The 18,350-nt window shown below is 45.1% G+C and overlaps 1 protein-coding gene across 6 annotated transcripts in view; it reads left to right on the plus strand.

The window, feature by feature from the left end:
- SPPL2B (signal peptide peptidase like 2B) overlaps positions 1-18,350 on the plus strand; it is a 99,272-nt gene that overhangs the window by 57,828 nt on the left and 23,094 nt on the right. For 5 of the 6 annotated variants that reach the window (XM_039515180.1, XM_039515177.1, XM_039515182.1 and 2 more), the window contains 9 exons: positions 7,286-7,425; positions 8,218-8,360; positions 9,603-9,699; positions 9,974-10,090; positions 12,897-12,978; positions 14,386-14,460; positions 14,583-14,645; positions 15,674-15,773; positions 17,316-17,393. In XM_039515180.1, coding sequence (XP_039371114.1) covers positions 7,286-7,425; positions 8,218-8,360; positions 9,603-9,699; positions 9,974-10,090; positions 12,897-12,978; positions 14,386-14,460; positions 14,583-14,645; positions 15,674-15,773; positions 17,316-17,393 — 895 coding nt within the window. The remainder of the gene's footprint in view (positions 1-7,285; positions 7,426-8,217; positions 8,361-9,602; positions 9,700-9,973; positions 10,091-12,896; positions 12,979-14,385; positions 14,461-14,582; positions 14,646-15,673; positions 15,774-17,315; positions 17,394-18,350) is intronic. The other variant, XM_039515178.1, reaches the window with a different exon arrangement.

An 18,350-nucleotide genomic window follows, 5' to 3' on the forward strand; every position in this document is an offset into this window, starting at 1 on the left:
TTGAAGATACAACAATTAGCAAATGCATTCACACACACACACACTCTCTCTCTCTCTCTCTCTCTCTCTCTCTCTCTCTCTCCTGCCATTCAATGTTATAGTTACCAGTCCAGAGTCTGGATCAACCTACTAGCCAGCTAGGTTGATCAGCGATAGGAAGGAACTGGGTTCCGTCAGTCGCGACACGATGCTCCGGGGAAGTCAGTGGCAGCAACAATGGCAGCCGCCATCGCAGTGGCCGTTTTGGACTCCCTGGGCCTACCACCAGTCGGTAGGCCAGGCGTTCGGCCCGCGATCAAGATCGGCGTCGGTGTCCTCGACTTCGGTGGCCCCAGCGCAGCTGCCTCCTCCACCGGCACCGTCGCCGAGCAGGGGTGTGCCATTCTCAAGCACAGCACCCCCTAGCAGGGCAGCGGCACTGGCGACGGCTTCAGATCCGGCTCCGCAGGCACCGCATGATACGCCAAGCTGCTCGCTGGCGACCCCGGTACCGGTCGCGGTGCCGCGTTTAGACGCAGAACCGGCACCACAACCACGGTACCGTGTGCCGCAGGACCCTGAGGGACTTCATGCACAGCAGGAAGGACCGCTCCAGGTAGTCTCCTTGTTGTCCTCCCCGGATGAAGCGGTCTCGGGCACGGTTGCGGCACCGGCCCTGGAGGACACTCGTATCCTCCAGCAATTGCTCTGCAGAGCGGCGCAGAGCCTCGCGATCCAGGCGGAGGAAATCGAGGTGGACGCGGACCCTGTTGGGGACATCCTGGCTCCCACGGGGCCGTCCAGGGTGGCCCTCCCGCTGATAAAGTCTATAGCGGATACGTCCCGCACCCTATGGCAAACGCCAGCCTCGTTGGCCCCTACCGCCAAGAGGTCCGAGTGGCACTATTTTGTTCCCTCGAAGGGGCATGAGCATCTGTACACCCACCCCTCCCCCCGGACTCCCTGGTAGTGGATGCGGCCAACCAGCGGGAGCGTCAGGGGTCAATGCCAAAGAGCAGAGACGCGAAAAGACTCTCAAGCTCTCTGGCAGAAAGGTGTACTCCACAGGGGGCCTCCACATTGCCAACCAACAGGCGGTTGTAAGCCAATATGGTCACAACATGTGTTCGGCCACGTCGAAGTTTGCGGAGCTCCTTCCTCAGGACTCGAGGCCAGAGTTTTCGGCCCTCGTGGAGGAGGGCAAACTGATTTCTTGAGCCTCCCTCCAGGCCGCCTTAGACGTGGCGGACTCAGACTCGCGCACCCTGGTCACGGGCCTGGTCATGCGGCAGGGAGCCTGGCTCCAGGTCTCGGGCCTGCCCTATGAGGTCCAGCAGACAATTCAGGACCTCCCCTTCGAGGGGCAGATGTTATTTTCGGAAAAGACAGATAAACGTCTGCATAGCCTAAAGGACTCGAGGGCCACGCTTCGCTCGCTAGGCCTGCATACCCCTGCAACCCAGCGCAGGCAGTTTAGGCCACAGGCGGCCCCCCGCCCGTACCAGCTACAGACTCGCCAGGAGCCGGGTCACAGGCGGGGCAGAAATGGCAGGAGGTGCCCCCAACACCACCCCGCCGGCCAGGCGTCGAGCCAATCGAGGCCATCATCAGGGCCTAGACCCCCTATTTGATGGTACGGTCGAGGGAGACCTACCAACCAAGACTCTGGATCCTTCCACCCCTACCTTTTGGGTCATGTCTGTCCCCCTTCTACCGTGCCTGGTCCCGCATCACTTCGGACAAATGGGTGCTCCGCATGGTAGAGAGGGAATATTCTATCCAGTTCTCCTCCCTCCCGCCCCACCAACCCCCCTCCCCGTCCCTCTTCAGGGACCCATCTCATGAGCAACTTCTAACTCAAGAAGTGCAGTCCCTCACGGAGGCAGGGGCGGTGGAGGAAGTCCCACGGGAGCTCAGGGGAAGAGGCTTCTACTCCCGGTATTTCCTCATACTGAAGGTGAAAGGGGGCCTAAGGCCCATGTTAGACCTGCAACGGCTGAACAAGTTTGTTCGGAAACTCAAGTTCCGCATGGTCTCCCTGTCCTCGATCATTCCCTCCCTGGATCCAGGAAATTGGTATGCCGCCCTCGACTTAAAGGGCGCCTATTTCCACATTGCCATAATTCCTCGACACCGTCGGTACCTCAGGTTCGTCGTGGCCGGTGCCCACCTGCAGTTCACCGTGCTCCCGTTCGGCCTGTCGGCCGCTCCCAGGGTCTTCACGAAGTGCATGGCAGTCATGGCCGCTTTTCTCCGCAGGCGGGGCATCCAGGTGTTTCCCTACCTGGACGACTGGCTCATAAAAGGTCGTTCCAGGGGGCAGGTAGAGACACAGGTGTCGTTCATCAGGCGGACCTTTCTCGATCTCGGCCTCCTCTTAAACGAAGCCAAGTCGACCCTGTCTCCGACACAACGGATAGAGTTCATAGGCGCCGTTCTGGACTCCACTCACGCCAGAGCGTATCTGCCGGAATCCAGGTTCCGTGCGATTTCCGAGCTCATCCTGGGTCTGCGCCGTGCCCCGTTAACCACGGCGCGAGTGTGCCTTCGGCTGTTGGGCCACATGGCAGCGTGCACCTATGTGGTGGCCCACGCCAGACTCCGGCTCCGCCCGCTACAGTCCTGGTTAGCGACAGTTTACCACCCGGCCAGGGACCCCCTGGACTTGGTGTCCATTCCCAGTTTGGTGCTCAGCTCGCTGCGGTGGTGGCTTGACCCGCGGGAAGTATGCAAGGGTGTCCCCTTCATTGCCCCGCAGCCCTCCCTCTCCCTGGTGACGGACGCCTCGGATCGAGGTTGGGGTGCGCACCTGGGTCACCTCAGGACACAGGGCTTGTGGTCGCCGGAGGACCTTGAGTTGCATATCAATGTCAGAGAGCTGAGGGCGGTCCGCCTGGCTTGTCTGACCTTCCGGTCCCACCTGGCTGATAGATGTGTTTTCGGTCCTCTCAGACAACACGGCGACAGTCTTCTATATCAACAAACAGGGGGGTGCACGCTCCTCTCCCCTGTGCAGGGAAGCCCTCGCGCTGTGGGATTTCTGCGTTCTCAATGCCACCCACCTGACGGCATTCTACCTCCCAGGGGAGCAGAATGGTCTGGCGGACACCCTCAGCCGCTCGTTCCGGGGTCACAAGTGGTCCCTTCGGGGGGGATGTGGTGCGCTCAATTTTCCAGCTCTGGGGCTTTCCCCGGTTAGACCTGTTTGCTTCGAGGGAGAACAGGAAGTGCCGACGGTTCTGCTCCCTCCTGGGCCGCAGCCGGGGGTCTCTGTCGGACACCTTCCTACAGTCCTGGGCGGTTGGTCTGCTCTACGCCTTCCCTCCGTTTCTCCTGATACACAGGGTGCTCCTGAAAATTCGCAGGGACCACGCGAGGGTAATCCTGATAGCTCCGGTGTGGCCGCGCCAGCATTGGTACACATCTCTCCTGCACGTGTCAGTTCAGGCACCCCTGACGGTGCCCCTGCTACCGGACCTGATCATGCAGGACCGGGACTCCCTCCACCATCCAAACCTCGAATCCCTTCACCTCACAGCCTGGATGCTCCATGGCTGAACCCGACGGAGTTGCAGTGCTCCCAGCAGGTTAGGCAGGAAACCATCCACTAGGGCTACCTACCTGGCAAAATGGAAGCGCTTCTCCATATGGTCGGGTCAGCGAGGTCACGACCCGCTGGGGGTCCCAATCCCCATTGTCCTAGACTATTTGCTTCACCTAAGACATCTGGGCCTCTCCCTTTCCTCCATTCGCATTCACTTGGCAGCTATATCCGCCTTCCACCCCGGGGAAGGGGGTGCCTCAGTGTTTGCGAACCCGCTGGTTGGGCGTTTCCTTAAGGGTATGGACAGGCTCTTCCCGCATGTTCGTCCACCGACCCCTGCCTGGGACCTGAATCTGGTCCTCTCCGTCCTCTCAGGGCCTCCCTTTGAGCCTCTGGCTTCATGCTCCCTCCTATACCTGTCATACAAGACCGCCTTCCTGGTGACGATCACCTCAGCCAGACGGGTATTGGAGCTTCAGGCGCTAACATCTGAGCCCCCATACACTGTCTTCTACAAGGACAAAGTCCAACTTAGGCCTCACCCAGCCTTCCTACCTAAGGTCGTATCCCAGTTCCACATGGGCCAAGAAATATTTCTCCCGGTGTTTTATCCGAAGCCACACTCCTCCAGCGAGGCGCGGAGGCTCCATTTCCTGGATGTCCACCGGGCCTTGGCTTTTTACATAGAGCGTACCAAGCCCTTCAGATGCTCGGCTCAGCTCTTCGTTGCAGTGGCAGAGAGGATGAAGGGTCTCCCGGTCTCCTCTCAGCGTATCTCTTCGTGGATCGCGACCTGCATCCGGGAATGCTACCGTATAGCTAAGACCCCTGTCCCTCCGATCACGGCCCACTCCACTAGGGCGCAGGCCTCCTCTGCGGCGTTCCTGGCTCAGGTCCCAACTCAAGAGATCTGTAGAGCGGCCACGTGGTCCTCCATCCACACATTCTCGGCTCACTACGCCATCACGCACCAGGCGAGGGATGACGCATCCTTCGGTCGTGCAGTTCTCCAGTCAGCAGTGATCTCCGACCCCTCCTCCTAAGGTTAGGCTTGTGAGTCACCTACTTTGAATGGACATGAACAACCACTCGAAGAAGAAAAAACGGTTACCCACCTTTTCACCTTTTAGTAACTGTTGTTCTTCGAGATGTGTTGTTCATGTCCATTCCAACACCCACCCTCCTACCCCTCTGTCGGAGAGCCGGCAAGAAGGAACTGAGGGGGTGGAGGGTTGGCGGGCCCCTTTATAGGGCGCCGCGGTGGCACCACTCCAGGGGGCGCCCAGGCCGACCCTACAGACGCTGCTAGGAAAAATCTTCCGGCTGGCGTGCACGCGGCGCGCGCACACCTACTTTGAATGGACATGAACAACACATCTCGAAGAACAACAGTTACTAAAAGGTGGGTAACCGTTTTTTCCTCAGTGTCTCCTTCATCCTCTTTTTTTCCACTGCTGCTGTGCAGCCACATCATTTGTTTGGTAGTGTGGCAGGTTAAGTCCAGAACCAAGCCCACTCAGCTTTGAGAGCACAAATAAAGTCAAACAGCCTCTGTGTATTCACGGTTGCCAACATAGCACCATGGTGCATTGTCGGGTCCATGCTGGCTGACAGCAATTTAAAACTGGCACTAGTCTGTCAGAAAGAGAAGAAGCAAGGGATGGAGAGAGCAGAATTATAGGATTTTTAAAATTTGATGCCAAGTCCCAGAATTCCACTGGCTTCTGCCTGGCTTCCACAATGCATCTGCAATGCACAATGAGAAAAATCCCAGAATACACACTGCTTAGTAGTGAAGCTGAGGATCACGAGTATCTTCCCAGAATGCCACAAGGTTAGTATACAACAGGGATCAGCAAGTGGTGTGCCGAGTCTTCATTTATTCACTCTAATTTAAGGTTTTGCGTGCCAGTAATACATTTTAAGGTTTTTAGAAGGTCTCTTTCTATAAGTCTATAATATATAACTAAACTGTTGTTCGTATGTAAAGTAAATAAGGTTTTAAAAATGTTTAAGAAGCTTCATTTAAAATTAAATTAAACTGCAGAGCCCCCCGGACCGGTGGCCAGGATCCGGGCAGTGTGAGTGCCACTGAAAATCAGCTTGTGTGCCGCCTTTGGCACGTGTGCCATAGGTTGCCTACCCCTGGTATACAAGACCCCACCACATGTATGCAATGATGTGAATTGAAAGAGGGCATAGCCATCCCATATGCACACTATTGGTATGGCTTACATAGTGCACGCCAACTAGTGCATGTCAACTTGGTATGAAATAAACCCCCTATGCAGAGAATGCCTCAGGGCTTGGCTACACTTGAAAGTTGCAGCGCTGGTGGAGGCTTTCCAGTGCTGCAACTTAGTAACTGTCCACACCTGCAAGGCACATCCAGCGCTGCAACTCCCTGGCTGCAGCACTGGCTGTACACCTGGTCTGCTTGGGGTGTAACGAGTGCAGCGCTGGTGATGCAGCGCTGCTCGTCAGGTGTGGCCACACACCAGCGCTGTTATTGGCCTCCAGGGTATTAGGAGATATCCCAGAATGCTTTTAACTAAATTACTCTCTTTGTTTTGTTATGCAGCCTCTCTTTGTTTTGTTGTGAACTCGGGGCTCTGGGAGCTGTTTATCTAAAAAACAAACACAGCTCCTGTTTGCTATGATCAATCTGTAACTGACTGTGAACAATCAAATGAGATAACCCCTGTGAATGAGGCAGGCAGGGGGATGAGTGTTTGCTTGACGAGAGAAACAGCTGCTTATCTGGTCTGCAGGCTGTTTGCAGTTAAGAGTAAGGGGTCGGGGAAAAATTCTGATTTTGCAAGGCAGGGAGCTGATACACAGTGTCGGCTCCAAAAATCCACTCTCTCTCTCTCCCCCGCTCCCTGTCACACTACACCCCACCCCCCTCTTTTGAAAAGCATGTTGCTGCCACTTGAACGCTGGGATAGCTGCCCATAATGCATCACTCCCAACAGCGCTGCAAATGCTGCAAACGTGGCCACACTGCAGCGCTGGTAGCTGTGAGTGTGGCCACAAACCAGCGCTTTCCCTACACAGCTGTACGACCAGCGCTGTAACTCCCAGCACTGCAACTCTCAAGTGTAGCCTAGCCCTCAGAGTGTTTTTGTAAAAAAAAATAAAAATAAATAAAAAAATAGCATAACCTCTCTCAGCATAGCTTTGGGCCTTGTGTCTTATTGACTGCATCAAAAAACCAAAACTCCTCTTCTAGTTCTTATCAAAGGGGCTTTTGATCCTCTCTTCCTTGGGAATGTGCATAGAAACTTTTATCTGGGTACAAGATTGTCATCATCAAGTTAATGGCATCTAAGGAGATTCTGCCAATAGTTTGTTCTCTTTAAGGTCCGCAGGTTAACTTCTTTCAGAAATGTAGCCATCCTTAGCTACTCCACTCCTCTCTGGAGAATCTTACTTTTGGGGAGGAGGAGGCTAAGTAAGAAGACATGAAGGGTGGGAATTTTCAAAAGCACTCAGTGTTCCTCTAACTTTGAGGCAACTGAGTCAATGCAGAGCAGTTTTGAAAATCCCATCATGGTTCTTTTGGAGGACGTGGGTCATGTTGCTACAGTCAACTACAAACACTGGAGCTGTCAACATCAGTTTGAAGACTGAGTGCAGAATTGACAAAGCACTTTCACATAGATAGCACTAGATATTATCTTACTGGATTTAAAGAAATGGTTGATTCTGATGAGGCTGAAACACTATAAACAGTTTGTAATTTTCATGTTTCCATTACAGAGTTTTGGCAGATCAGTGAAGGTGGCAATGTATGCGCCAAATGAGCCTGTTCTTGACTATAACATGGTGATTATCTTTGTAATGGCTGTGGGCACTGTTGCAATTGGAGGCTATTGGGCAGGAAGCAGGGATGTGAAAAAGTAAGTAGAGCAAATTGAGTGCAATGTTGTGCAGATATTCTTGAGTTCTGTTATGGTTCAAAGAATGCTTAGCAAACATGATTCAGAGAAGCCCAAAGCAGCACTCCTCCAGCTGTTGGGGTGGCTGTGCCTGTGTATCTGAAATGGGAAAACACTAAAGTGATAAATATATGTATGAGCAAGCCTAACAATGACCTTTGGAGTTCCTTCAATATAATTTGAATTTATGGTATTTTGGTGTCTCAGTTTACAAGGAAATAATTTGGAGCATGTTTTTAAAATATTAAAAAGAAGAATCCAGCTGAAATGTTAGTCTTCCTATCTAGGCCTCTGTGAGGGCTCCTTTAGGCTTTTCTTGGTGTTTTTCAGTTCATAGAAGATATTTTAGATGACTTTTTTTTTCTTACTAGTATAATTTCATTTAGGGAGGGATTTATTTATCAACCCAATGATAATTTTAGTGCAAGAAATAAAAAAAATATTTTAAATCAAATGTTGACTAAAATGTGAATGTTTTGCAGCATGTGTTGAGCATCTCTTCATATTTTTAAATATTAAATATTTAATATTTTAAACACTATGTTCATTGAGACCCTTTGCTGAAATTTTACATATTCCCTTTCCTAAGAAGAAAAAGTTGTTCTCCATTGACTTCAGTGGGGCTGCATGCAGGTCCAGGTGTCGTCCCATTCTCATCATCTTCCTCCTCTTCCTGTGCCGTGCACCATGAAGAATTAGAGCCTTTGTCTGTTCACTGCAGGATCTGATTATAGACATGCTGCTCTCTTTCAGGCGATACATGAAGCACAAACGAGACGATGGGGCAGAAAAACATGATGATGAAACAGTTGATGTCACTCCCATCATGATCTGTGTATTTGTGGTGATGTGCTGCTCTATGCTGGTCCTTCTTTATTTCTTCTATGACCACTTAGGTGCTTTTTTAATTATATTTCTATAAAACTGTCTTATTTTACACTGTCAGACTATTATCCTTTAAAGTGCATGCCTAGTTTGAAAAGTGATAGTAAAAATGGCTACCAATTCATAAACAGGTTAGATTCTTTTGTTTGTTTAGAGTCTCATCTACTTATTCCAGTGACAGACGTGCTTTTTACTACTTCTGGTAGCTCTGAAGGACTTCCACATTTCTTTGGGGGTGAAATGGATGTGGTGGATTCCCCATTGCTTAAAGTTTTAATCAAGGTTCCAAAATATCTACTCTAGCTTAACCATGAGTTCTAGGCTTGATGCATGTATTGCTGGTGTTATGGAAGCATTCAGACTAGAGGATCATAATGGTCCTTTTTGGCCTTAAAATCTATGAATCCCCACTTAGATGTGGAATTCAATGCCCCATGCTCTTGGTCTTGTCTGGAGAAGTCTGTGTAATAGAATTGTATAATCTGATTTCTGTTAGTTATTTTAATGTTATTAAAACATGGAAAGTAGCATCAGATTTTATACATAATACACTTATCATGTAATTCAGAAAGTTACTGTTAAATTATATGATCCCTTCAGAAAGGGACCTGGAAATGTAGCTTGAAGGTTTAATGCACTGAATTGAGCTCCAGCTAATAACCATTAAAGGCTTTGTAGAGCAATATGTTTTTACGCCCCATCTTTATGTAAGGAATGGAATAAGAAAATCTTGTTATATCAACATATTAATAAAACTGATTAACAAAACCCACACAGTGACCAGATGAATATGTGACCAGTAAAGTGGTAAACAGCTGTCCATTTTTTGGTGTAATTTAATGACAGACAGCTAAATATTTGCAAGATACAGCTTGTTATCTATTAATAACTGCATGCAACAAAGTCTATTGCATAAGAGCAATGGGCAACGAATAGAGGATGAGCTAGATAGACTTCAACAATATTTGAGTAGTAAGAGACCTTGGATGCAAACAGTAATACTTCAGAATCCCCTTGGGAGTTTAACCTTTTATCTGTAGAACTGTAAACAACCTCTTCCCTGCCTCACCACTGGCTGTTGTGTTGCATGAACAAGTAACTTTTCATTCACCTGAGTAATCCCACTAGATAGCAATGATGGCTTTTAATATGATTTTCTTTTCTCCAGTTTGGGGATATGGAGAGCCACATGGTTGAGATGTGAGGGACAGTGTCTGGTATCCTACCATCACTTATTAATTTTACTCTTTCAGTCTATGTTATTATAGGGATTTTCTGCCTGGCTGCCTCCATTGGTCTCTACAGTTGTCTGTCACCCTTTGTAAGAAGATTCCCACTGGGGAAGTGCAGGTATTTGACCATTTGCATACTTTTTAAAGTAAAAAATGTGTTTCATGAAGTCTTAGAGTATGTGATGCTTCCCTTGGGTGTTAGGTCAGATTGTTGAATTGTTGCTGCATAATTAAAAACGTTAAACTGAAAAAGGGTAATTGTGCCAAAAGTCAGGAGCAGGTATGAGTGATTGTTTTCCAGTATGCCTATATGTTGTTCAAAGCTTTACCTAAAGTGCCCTTGATATTCCCCTTGTCTGTTAATGTTTACATGGTATCTTTTCCACTTTCAGAATCCCTGACAACAACTTGCCATATTTTCACAAGCGTCCACAGGTCCGGATGTTGCTTCTGGCTGTATTTTGTATCTCTATTAGTGTGGTTTGGGGAGTCTTCAGAAATGAAGATCAGTAAGTCCAGGCTTTACTTTCCACACTGAGTCACTGTAATACTGAATACTTTGTGTTGTCCAAGAGAACAAGTTAACAGACCCCCTCAAAAGCCTGTGTTGATACTGCTCCAGAATTCAGGAAGGGAGGAGGGGCTGCAGAATTTAGGCAGGTAGAAATTGTCAACCACATCGTCCAGGAACTGAGTACTTCATCTCTGCACTGTACTCTGAGCCCACTGACCCATGATTCATAAAGCTGTACCTGCTACCAAAGCTAGGTTTTCATAGGCACAGCATATTGTGCTGCCACTGGGGTCCTGGGTAGTCTTACACTTTGCAGGGCCTCAGCCTTCCAGAATGGGAATGGAAATTAGGCCATGAGTTCCACTGCTGAGTGGATCCTCCCGCTCCAGTCTCAGTGCTGGACAGGGATATAGGACTGGCCCATGACTTGGATATGTGGCTCCAGGTGTTTGTTCAGAATGGTTAATCTGGGCTGCTGTTAAAACCATTACTCATTTGGTATAGATCACTTAATTACTAATTCTCCTTCGAGTTCTTGTCCGTATGCATGTTCCACTAACTGTGCACGTGTGCCTCATGCTCTCAAGTTCAGAGTCTTTTGGCCAGCCATATCTGTATGTTAGAACTCTGCAGTGGGACTGGGATCCCACGGCTCCCACAGGACCCACTGCCATAATAGTGGGAGCGAGTAAAATGAACTTTTTTGTGGGCAGGTTTGGGTGGGCAAAAAAACCCAAACTGCTGTAATTTGTGGGAAAACACCAAATTTCTCATCAGTTTACTGTAAAAATTGTGTCTGAATTCCATTTATATGTAATTAACCGACTGTTGGTTTTTTTTTTTTTTTTTTGAAGTAACATGGGGGAATATCTCTCTCTCTTGCTGGATTTGCGGGATCTAAGGTTTTTGCAGGTGGGAACAGCATAAAAATGCAAGAAACAATGCAGGAATGGCTGGGAGTGGGTATTGCAGGGCGGGATGGGAATGAGATTAGGGGCTTGTACTAGCCAAGATGGGCAGGGATGGTGTCCCTAGTCTCTGTTTGCCAGAAGCTGGGAATGGGCGCCACGGGATGGATCACTTGATGTTACCTGTTCTGTTCATTCCCTCTGAAGCACCTGGCATTGGCCACTGTCGGAGGACAGGATACTGGGCTAGATGGACCTTTGGTCTGACCAAGTATGGCCGTTCTTATGTTATGTTCTAATAGCGTGCTGTAACATTTTTGTATTTTTATGTCTGATTTTGTAGTTTTTAAGTGAGGTGAAACTTGGGGTACAAATCAGACTCCTGAAAGGGTACAGTAGTATGGAAAGATTGAGAGCCACTGAGTTAAAGCACTGCAGACCTTTATGGGTATCTCTACACAGCAACTAGACACCTGCAGAAGGCCTGTGCCAGCCAACTCGGGCTCGCCAGGCTCAGGCTGCCGGTCTGTTTCATTGCTATGTAGATTTCTGGGCTTGGGACACATGGGTGATTTTTTTTTCCCAAAGTAAAATTATTCTTGGCTACCTAGAAATTTGGAACAGTAACTGAACTGATATGATCAGATAAAATGAAAATATTTGGCCCTCTGTAAGAATATAAGCTTTTATAGCATGCAAAGGAGCCAAGATAAGACCCAGTGTAACTTACCTAAATACAGATTGCTGTAGATAACAGTTCCTGTTCTTTTTAATAGTGGCAAACTTTTGAGCAGTTCGTTTTAAATTATCCCAGTTAGTACATACAGCTGAACCAAACACCCTGTGGTCTCTCCCTACTTCCCAGCAAATAGCAGATTGTTGTGATGAGGTCTCATGTTACTAAGAATTCAGTACTGAAGCACATTTATTGGTATTACTGCAAATAAATAAAGCTAAATTGTATCTGCCAAAATAAATGAACAAAGTACATTTTATAATACAATGTCCTTTTTATTCTCATGTTTGTTACTTCCTTGCTAATCCACAATAGGTCTGCAGGTAAATTTGCAAAATTGAATTTGGATTAAATACATGCAGAAATATGAAAGTTTTTTCCTAGATTGTATCAATATACAAACATGAAATACCCCAACTTGACATCAGAAATGCATTTTAAATACATAGTATGACGTAATAGCTCACTATATAAATTATAATTTCTCTTCAGTAGCACTGCAAACAGTAATATCTTTCACAAACACACTAACTTATTGAAAAGGTCACAGTGATTAAAAACTGTGTACTGGCAATGAATGTTTAATAGTCTTTCTCGGTCTGTTTTGATATCCAGGTTCTAGGCTGTTGACAGAAAGTGGAGGAGGGGTATGTGGGTAGAAGACAACTAGGGCTGCTCTAGGCACCAGCATTCCAAGTATGTGCTTGGGGCGGCCCTTTTCAAGGGGCAGCATTCCAGCTCTTTCGGGGTGGCACTTTTCAAGGGGCAGCACTCCGGCCCCAACCTTTTTTCTTTTTTGCTTGGGGCGGCAAAAAACCTGGAGCCAGCCCTGAAGACAACTACAGAAGTTAATTGGTTTTCATAGACTTAATTGGCATGCACAAAATGCACAGTGTCTACTACAGTTTTCCTTATTGTCATAACAGATAAGGCACTAGGTACTAAATTTACATCTGTCTCAGTTTTTTAGCCTATTATTTTTTAGCCTAGGTTAATTCAAAAGAGAGGAAAAGACAACACTAATAATGTGTCTATGTAACATGCGTTCTTTACCCAAGCTGGTGGTAAGCAACTATTCCTAATGTGGTTGAGAGAGCCTGATTTGGATTGGCTCTTTTTGTGCCTCCTGCAGGAAAGTAACGTTCTTGTCTCTCTAGGTGGGCATGGGTTTTGCAAGATGCTCTAGGAATCGCCTTCTGCCTTTACATGTTGAAAACAATCCGCCTACCTACATTCAAGGTACGGAAACCGTGCAAGTGCCAAAATAAAGAACCTGCTCAGACATGGTGTATAAAAGGGCAGTTTTTGATTACACACATTGATTTGGAAACACATTTCTGGTTTTAACTTGTGCTGTGTGTGGATTGGGGCAAACATGGACAAAGAAATTTGAGAAATCAAATGGCTTGACATTCAGTAGAGAGCTGGCCGCTAACAGAAAATAGCCCCTATCTGAAAGTACCAACTACTATCATATAAGTGTGAGGTAAGACTTTGGGAAAGGAGTGTCCATGCAGGAACAAGACAAAGGGATAAGAACGAAATGTGCTTGTGCCCTCTCCACCATTGATGCAGTACTCCGCTTTAGACTCTTCCATAGCTTTCAGATTCATGGAGACAAAAAGACACTTGAAAGGCCAGAGTATTCATATTGGATCTTGGACTGTCCAAGTGCATAAGTGGAGTCAGATTTGTACCTGTTGAGATTGCTAGATTATCTTTCTAGACAGACATCTACAAATGTCTTGAATCTTGATGTCTGATCAGGATGACCCTTTCCAGAGCCCCCAGCATAGTTCTTTTGGCCTCAGACTGTTACACTTAGAAGAGCTTCTGAAGGAGAAAAGAAAAGCGAACCCATCATTTCACAGTGCAGTCCCACATGAATGTTCTTTTAATTTTTGTAAAATTCATCATTAGAGCTTTCATTTGTCTATGAAGAGTTTGTTCCCATGATGCAGATTCCCTTGATGATATATCCCTGTTGTATTACACCTTTTTGTATCCTGGCAACATTCCCATTGTTTGGACTATGTAAACAAACATACAATAGGGGTGTGGAATATGCTTTGGTTTTTATGGGTCCCACGTCTCTGAATTGGGTACTATCCCAGATCTTGACTTTCCTCTTCCTTTCAGTGGAATGTTTGTGTCCTCCAGCTGATCATTCTAGGTCAGACTGACCCCTCCATCTCTTACTGTAAGCGGCTGCCACAGCAGATTTTCTCACTGGGCTAGGAAGATGGGCAACTTGACTTGGTGCAAAACTACTGTCAGAGGCCCAGCACAGACTGGCCAGAACAGTGTTATAGCTACTGCTGTCTAGCAGAATCTGTCCTCCAGAGCTTTCCCATAATGCCTAACAAATCAAAATTGCAGCATATTTAGACTTCATAGAGTAAGCATATTTCATGGCAGGAATTCTATTGGGAGGAAGTGTACAGTGTCATGTCTGAAGGATAACAGTTATACATTGTATGCAGGGACATATGATATATTTCTGCAGAGTTGAATTCAGGGAAATACATGAGTATATTGAATAAATCTTGTAAACTGAATACTCTTGAACTGCTAACTGTAAATTTATTCCCATTAGCTAGCACAGAATACATAAAATATTCACTGTAGCTCTCATCTTTCCCCCAGGGTTGCACCTTGCTCCTGATGGTTCTTTTTGTGTATGATGTGTTCTTCGTATTCATCACACCTTTTCTAACAAAGGTATGTACAGTGTGTCTCCAGTACTTGCTGTTCAGAATAGACTGTAACCCAACAGCATATTTCTATGTGTGTTCTTAAATTATCCAGACATGCCGGTTTACAGTTTCCCCTCTTTTCTTTAGACAGGGCAGAGTATAATGGTGGAGGTGGCTGCGGGCCCGACTGACTCTGCCACTCATGAAAAGGTACTGTATGCATTTTGAAAATATGAGACTATCTACCAGCTATTAACCTCTGAGGCTTTCAACTTCTGAAAGGGTCAGACCACAAAGAGCTGCTGAAAAGTTTGTTGAAGTGCTCAGTTAACTTTTGGGAGGAATAGTCTTCTCTGAGGGTGCAGAAGAATGTTTCCTCATTTTGGTTTATTCAACTAGTTCAGTTTGATGACAAGTTAATTCAAAGCTGAGAAACCGAATGAAAAAGTAGGAAAGCTTGTTTTCTTTTTCCCATCTATGAATTAAAATAAGATGTAAGACAATGAGATCTACTAGTTCTAAAATCTTGAAGAAATATGGTGACCAGAAACAATCAGTTCAGTTCACTAACTACAGATAATACTTCCTTTGTTTAATAAAAGAGTTAGTTTTAAATGCAAAACATGTTTGGTTAAGGAAAAAATAGTAAGTTTATATATCCAACACATTTGAGGTAGTTTTATTTAACTAGGTAAAATATATTTTAAATGCTTGGTTTTTGGATTTTTAATTGAATTCCAGTTTCCCCACACATGCAGCTTGACACAAATTCCAAGTTTAAAAAAAATAATCTAGTAAATAAGTGTATTATTCACCATTTTCTAGTATAATAATAAATTTAAAACTTAAGAATCTGAATAGATGAATGGGAAGCAATATAATTCTTAAATAAATGTATATAGCTACAATGTATCCTCCTGGTTAGCAAAAAATACCAAATTATACAAACCACGAGAACCAACTTTTCTTTAGGAAAATAATTACAAAATACAAATGTTCAGCAGGCTTAAAATCAATGATTTAAAGCGAGATTTTCTGCTTGGTGATTTTAATCAATCCGCCCTGTTCAAGGGAGCGCAGTAAAATGAAAAATAACGCTCAGATAATACTCATATATGTAGGTTTCATATGTTTAAAGTCTGCATACCTAGTATGACAAGACAGACATGTATTTGATACTGTCAGTACATGGGTGAAACCTTTCTACTTTATAAAACATGTCTTCTCTCATTTCCAAGCTCCCCATGGTCCTGAAGGTTCCAAGACTGAACTTTTCACCGTTGGCTCTTTGTGATAGGCCTTTTTCCCTCCTAGGATTTGGAGACATCTTAGTTCCAGGTATTTCTGATTGTTTCCCTAAGCAATATGATGCAAAGGGAAAAGTTCCTATTGACACGTCTCCCTTCTCCCTCAATTCCCACTCCCAAGTGGTAAATTTGACCTGACCTCTCCCAAGCTGGTATATTCATAAACATACCCATTTTTCCTTTGGCTCTGCTCTGTTTGCTTCTCTTAACAGACAAGTTAAATGAGAAGAATCTACATGAATTTGGTGTTATGATGAGACTTGTGCATGCAGGGAAGTCAAGAAATTTAAAGGGGTGCAGGCGGTGGTTGGCTTATGTCCTGAAACATGAGCATTTATACTCTTAAATTTTGCATCCTAGCTAATGTAACTGGATGTTTTTATTAACCATATAAATAGCTGATATTTTAATTGTGCTAACTTTTAGCCTTAATGATCTCTTGTTTCATTGGGTACACAGGATAAGTGTGTGTGTGTTTTGTTTTGTTTTTGTTTTTTTTAATCCTCTTAGAGTTTTAAATTTGTGGCCTTTCAGTTTCATTGGTCTGAAATTTCTGCTGCTCTTAATTCAAAATTGTTAGGTTTTTTTTTTTTCCATTTCACCAAAATTGATACACTCATTTTTTAATAATGTATACTTTTTTTTTAAGTTTATTATGGTCCTATAAGAAATTTTGCACACACATAACAGTGAGAGAAGATAGTAATGTCACAACTGGCTTGTCTAATTGATCTTGCTGGGATCTAAGTAGTAAGCTGAGTTTCAAGAAAATTAGTACAATAGGTATGTGGGTGAGGTAATATCTTTTTTTGGACCAACTTCTGTTGGTGAGGGAGACAAGTTTTGAGCTTACACAGAGCTCTGCTTGATAACCCAGGGACCCCCCTGAAGAGGAGCTCTGTGTAAGCTCAAAAGCTTGTCTCTCTCACCAATAGAAGCTGGTCCAATACAAGATATTACCTCACCCACCTTCTCTCGCTAATATCCTGGGACCTACAATGGAGATGAGCATTAATGAGAAAAATTTCATATGCACATTCTGAACTCTGCTATTCATATTTTGATTATTAATTGGAGATGTTGTCAAGTCCGCTTACTTTGGACTGAAGAAAATTTGAGTTGTTAATAATTTGGGCTGCTCTGTACGGTAATATGGCCCAGATCTTGAACTGAGCTTAAGGACACAGATATAAGCCATAAATTACCACTATATGCGCTAATATAGAAATCTACAGTGCAAAGGGCACGAGTTATGGTTGCTGTCACTGTTAATGCTGCTTGTATGCAGTTCTTTACATTGCATATGGACTGTCTGTTGTTTACTGGAGTAGTGTTTACTCACAGATGTCAAGTTTCTTGTTCAATAGTTTATGTAGAAGTGCATATCTTCTGTTCCATGAGTTGTGCATTCTCATCAGTCATATCAGGATGGTAGAGTACAACTTATTAGGCAGGAAATCTAACACAGTGGTGGGCCATCTTATAAACACCTAGATAGGGCACTACGTTCTGTGCATCTTACAATTAGTGTGTATGTGTTTAAAAGCTGTTTAACTTTTCTTTACTTCCCTAGGCTTACTGGTAGCCTACTGCCATAGATTTGATATTCAGGTGCAATCCTCCAGAGTCTATTTTGTAGCCTGCACTATAGGTATGTATGACCCTGGTATTTCTACACAGCAGGTAGTGCAGTCCCTGGAAAAGCAAAGCCAGAGCTCTCATATTACATAGCTTGCTTTTCAACTCTTATCTTGCTTTCAACAATCAAGCAGTGAAGCAGTTTAAAATAAATAAATAAATAAAAACTGTACTACTTCTGAGGTTGGACCTTTGAACCCTAGCTCATCTAGCATAACACATGTCTGTCCAAACTAGAAAGTAAGCCCTTTGTTATGATTTACACCCTCACCAGAACCCTTTGGTTGAATTACAGTGGTTTTATGTATGCTTGGGATACACTTATTCTTTCTTATCATTGTAATTTTCTTTCAAATTGCGTTTATTACATGAGAGAATTCAAGTTTAGTGCTTGTCTTCTTGACTTCAGTCTTAAACTGTGTGCCTGCAAAAAATCTGTAATTGACCTCTGTTAAAATTAAATTAAATTAAATTGTAGAGATGGTAGTGTCTTCATAGATAATGCTAGCTTTTTTTTTTAAAGGTCTGATTTTATTTTTATTTTTTTTGACAACACTGAGAGCTGGTCTACACTAGAAGTGCTACATCAGTGCTGTAGTGCATCTTGTAAAGATGCTCTATGCTGACGGGAAAGCACTTTCCCATCAGCATAATTACACCACCTCCACGAGAGACAGAAGCTATGTTGGTATGGACAGCGCTTAAGTCTCTGTACCTTGCATTGCTCAGGGGGGTGTCTTTTTCACACTCCGAGTGATGTAAGTTAGATCGTCAATCGGTAGTCTAGACCTTCCCTCAGTTGATTGACTAACCCAGTGAACTGCAACTTATCCTTTGTGGTTCTCTGCTAATGGAGGGGGAAGAAAGTTTCTTCAAATTTGAGACAGAGATAAGGCATTTTAAAAAGATGATCTGAAAAATTAGGAGGTTCACTTTCAGGAAAGGTTGTGAATGAATTTGCCACCTCCTA

This window comes from Mauremys reevesii, linkage group 26, assembly GCF_016161935.1.
Source record: "Mauremys reevesii isolate NIE-2019 linkage group 26, ASM1616193v1, whole genome shotgun sequence".
Classification (NCBI taxonomy): domain Eukaryota; kingdom Metazoa; phylum Chordata; order Testudines; family Geoemydidae; genus Mauremys; species Mauremys reevesii.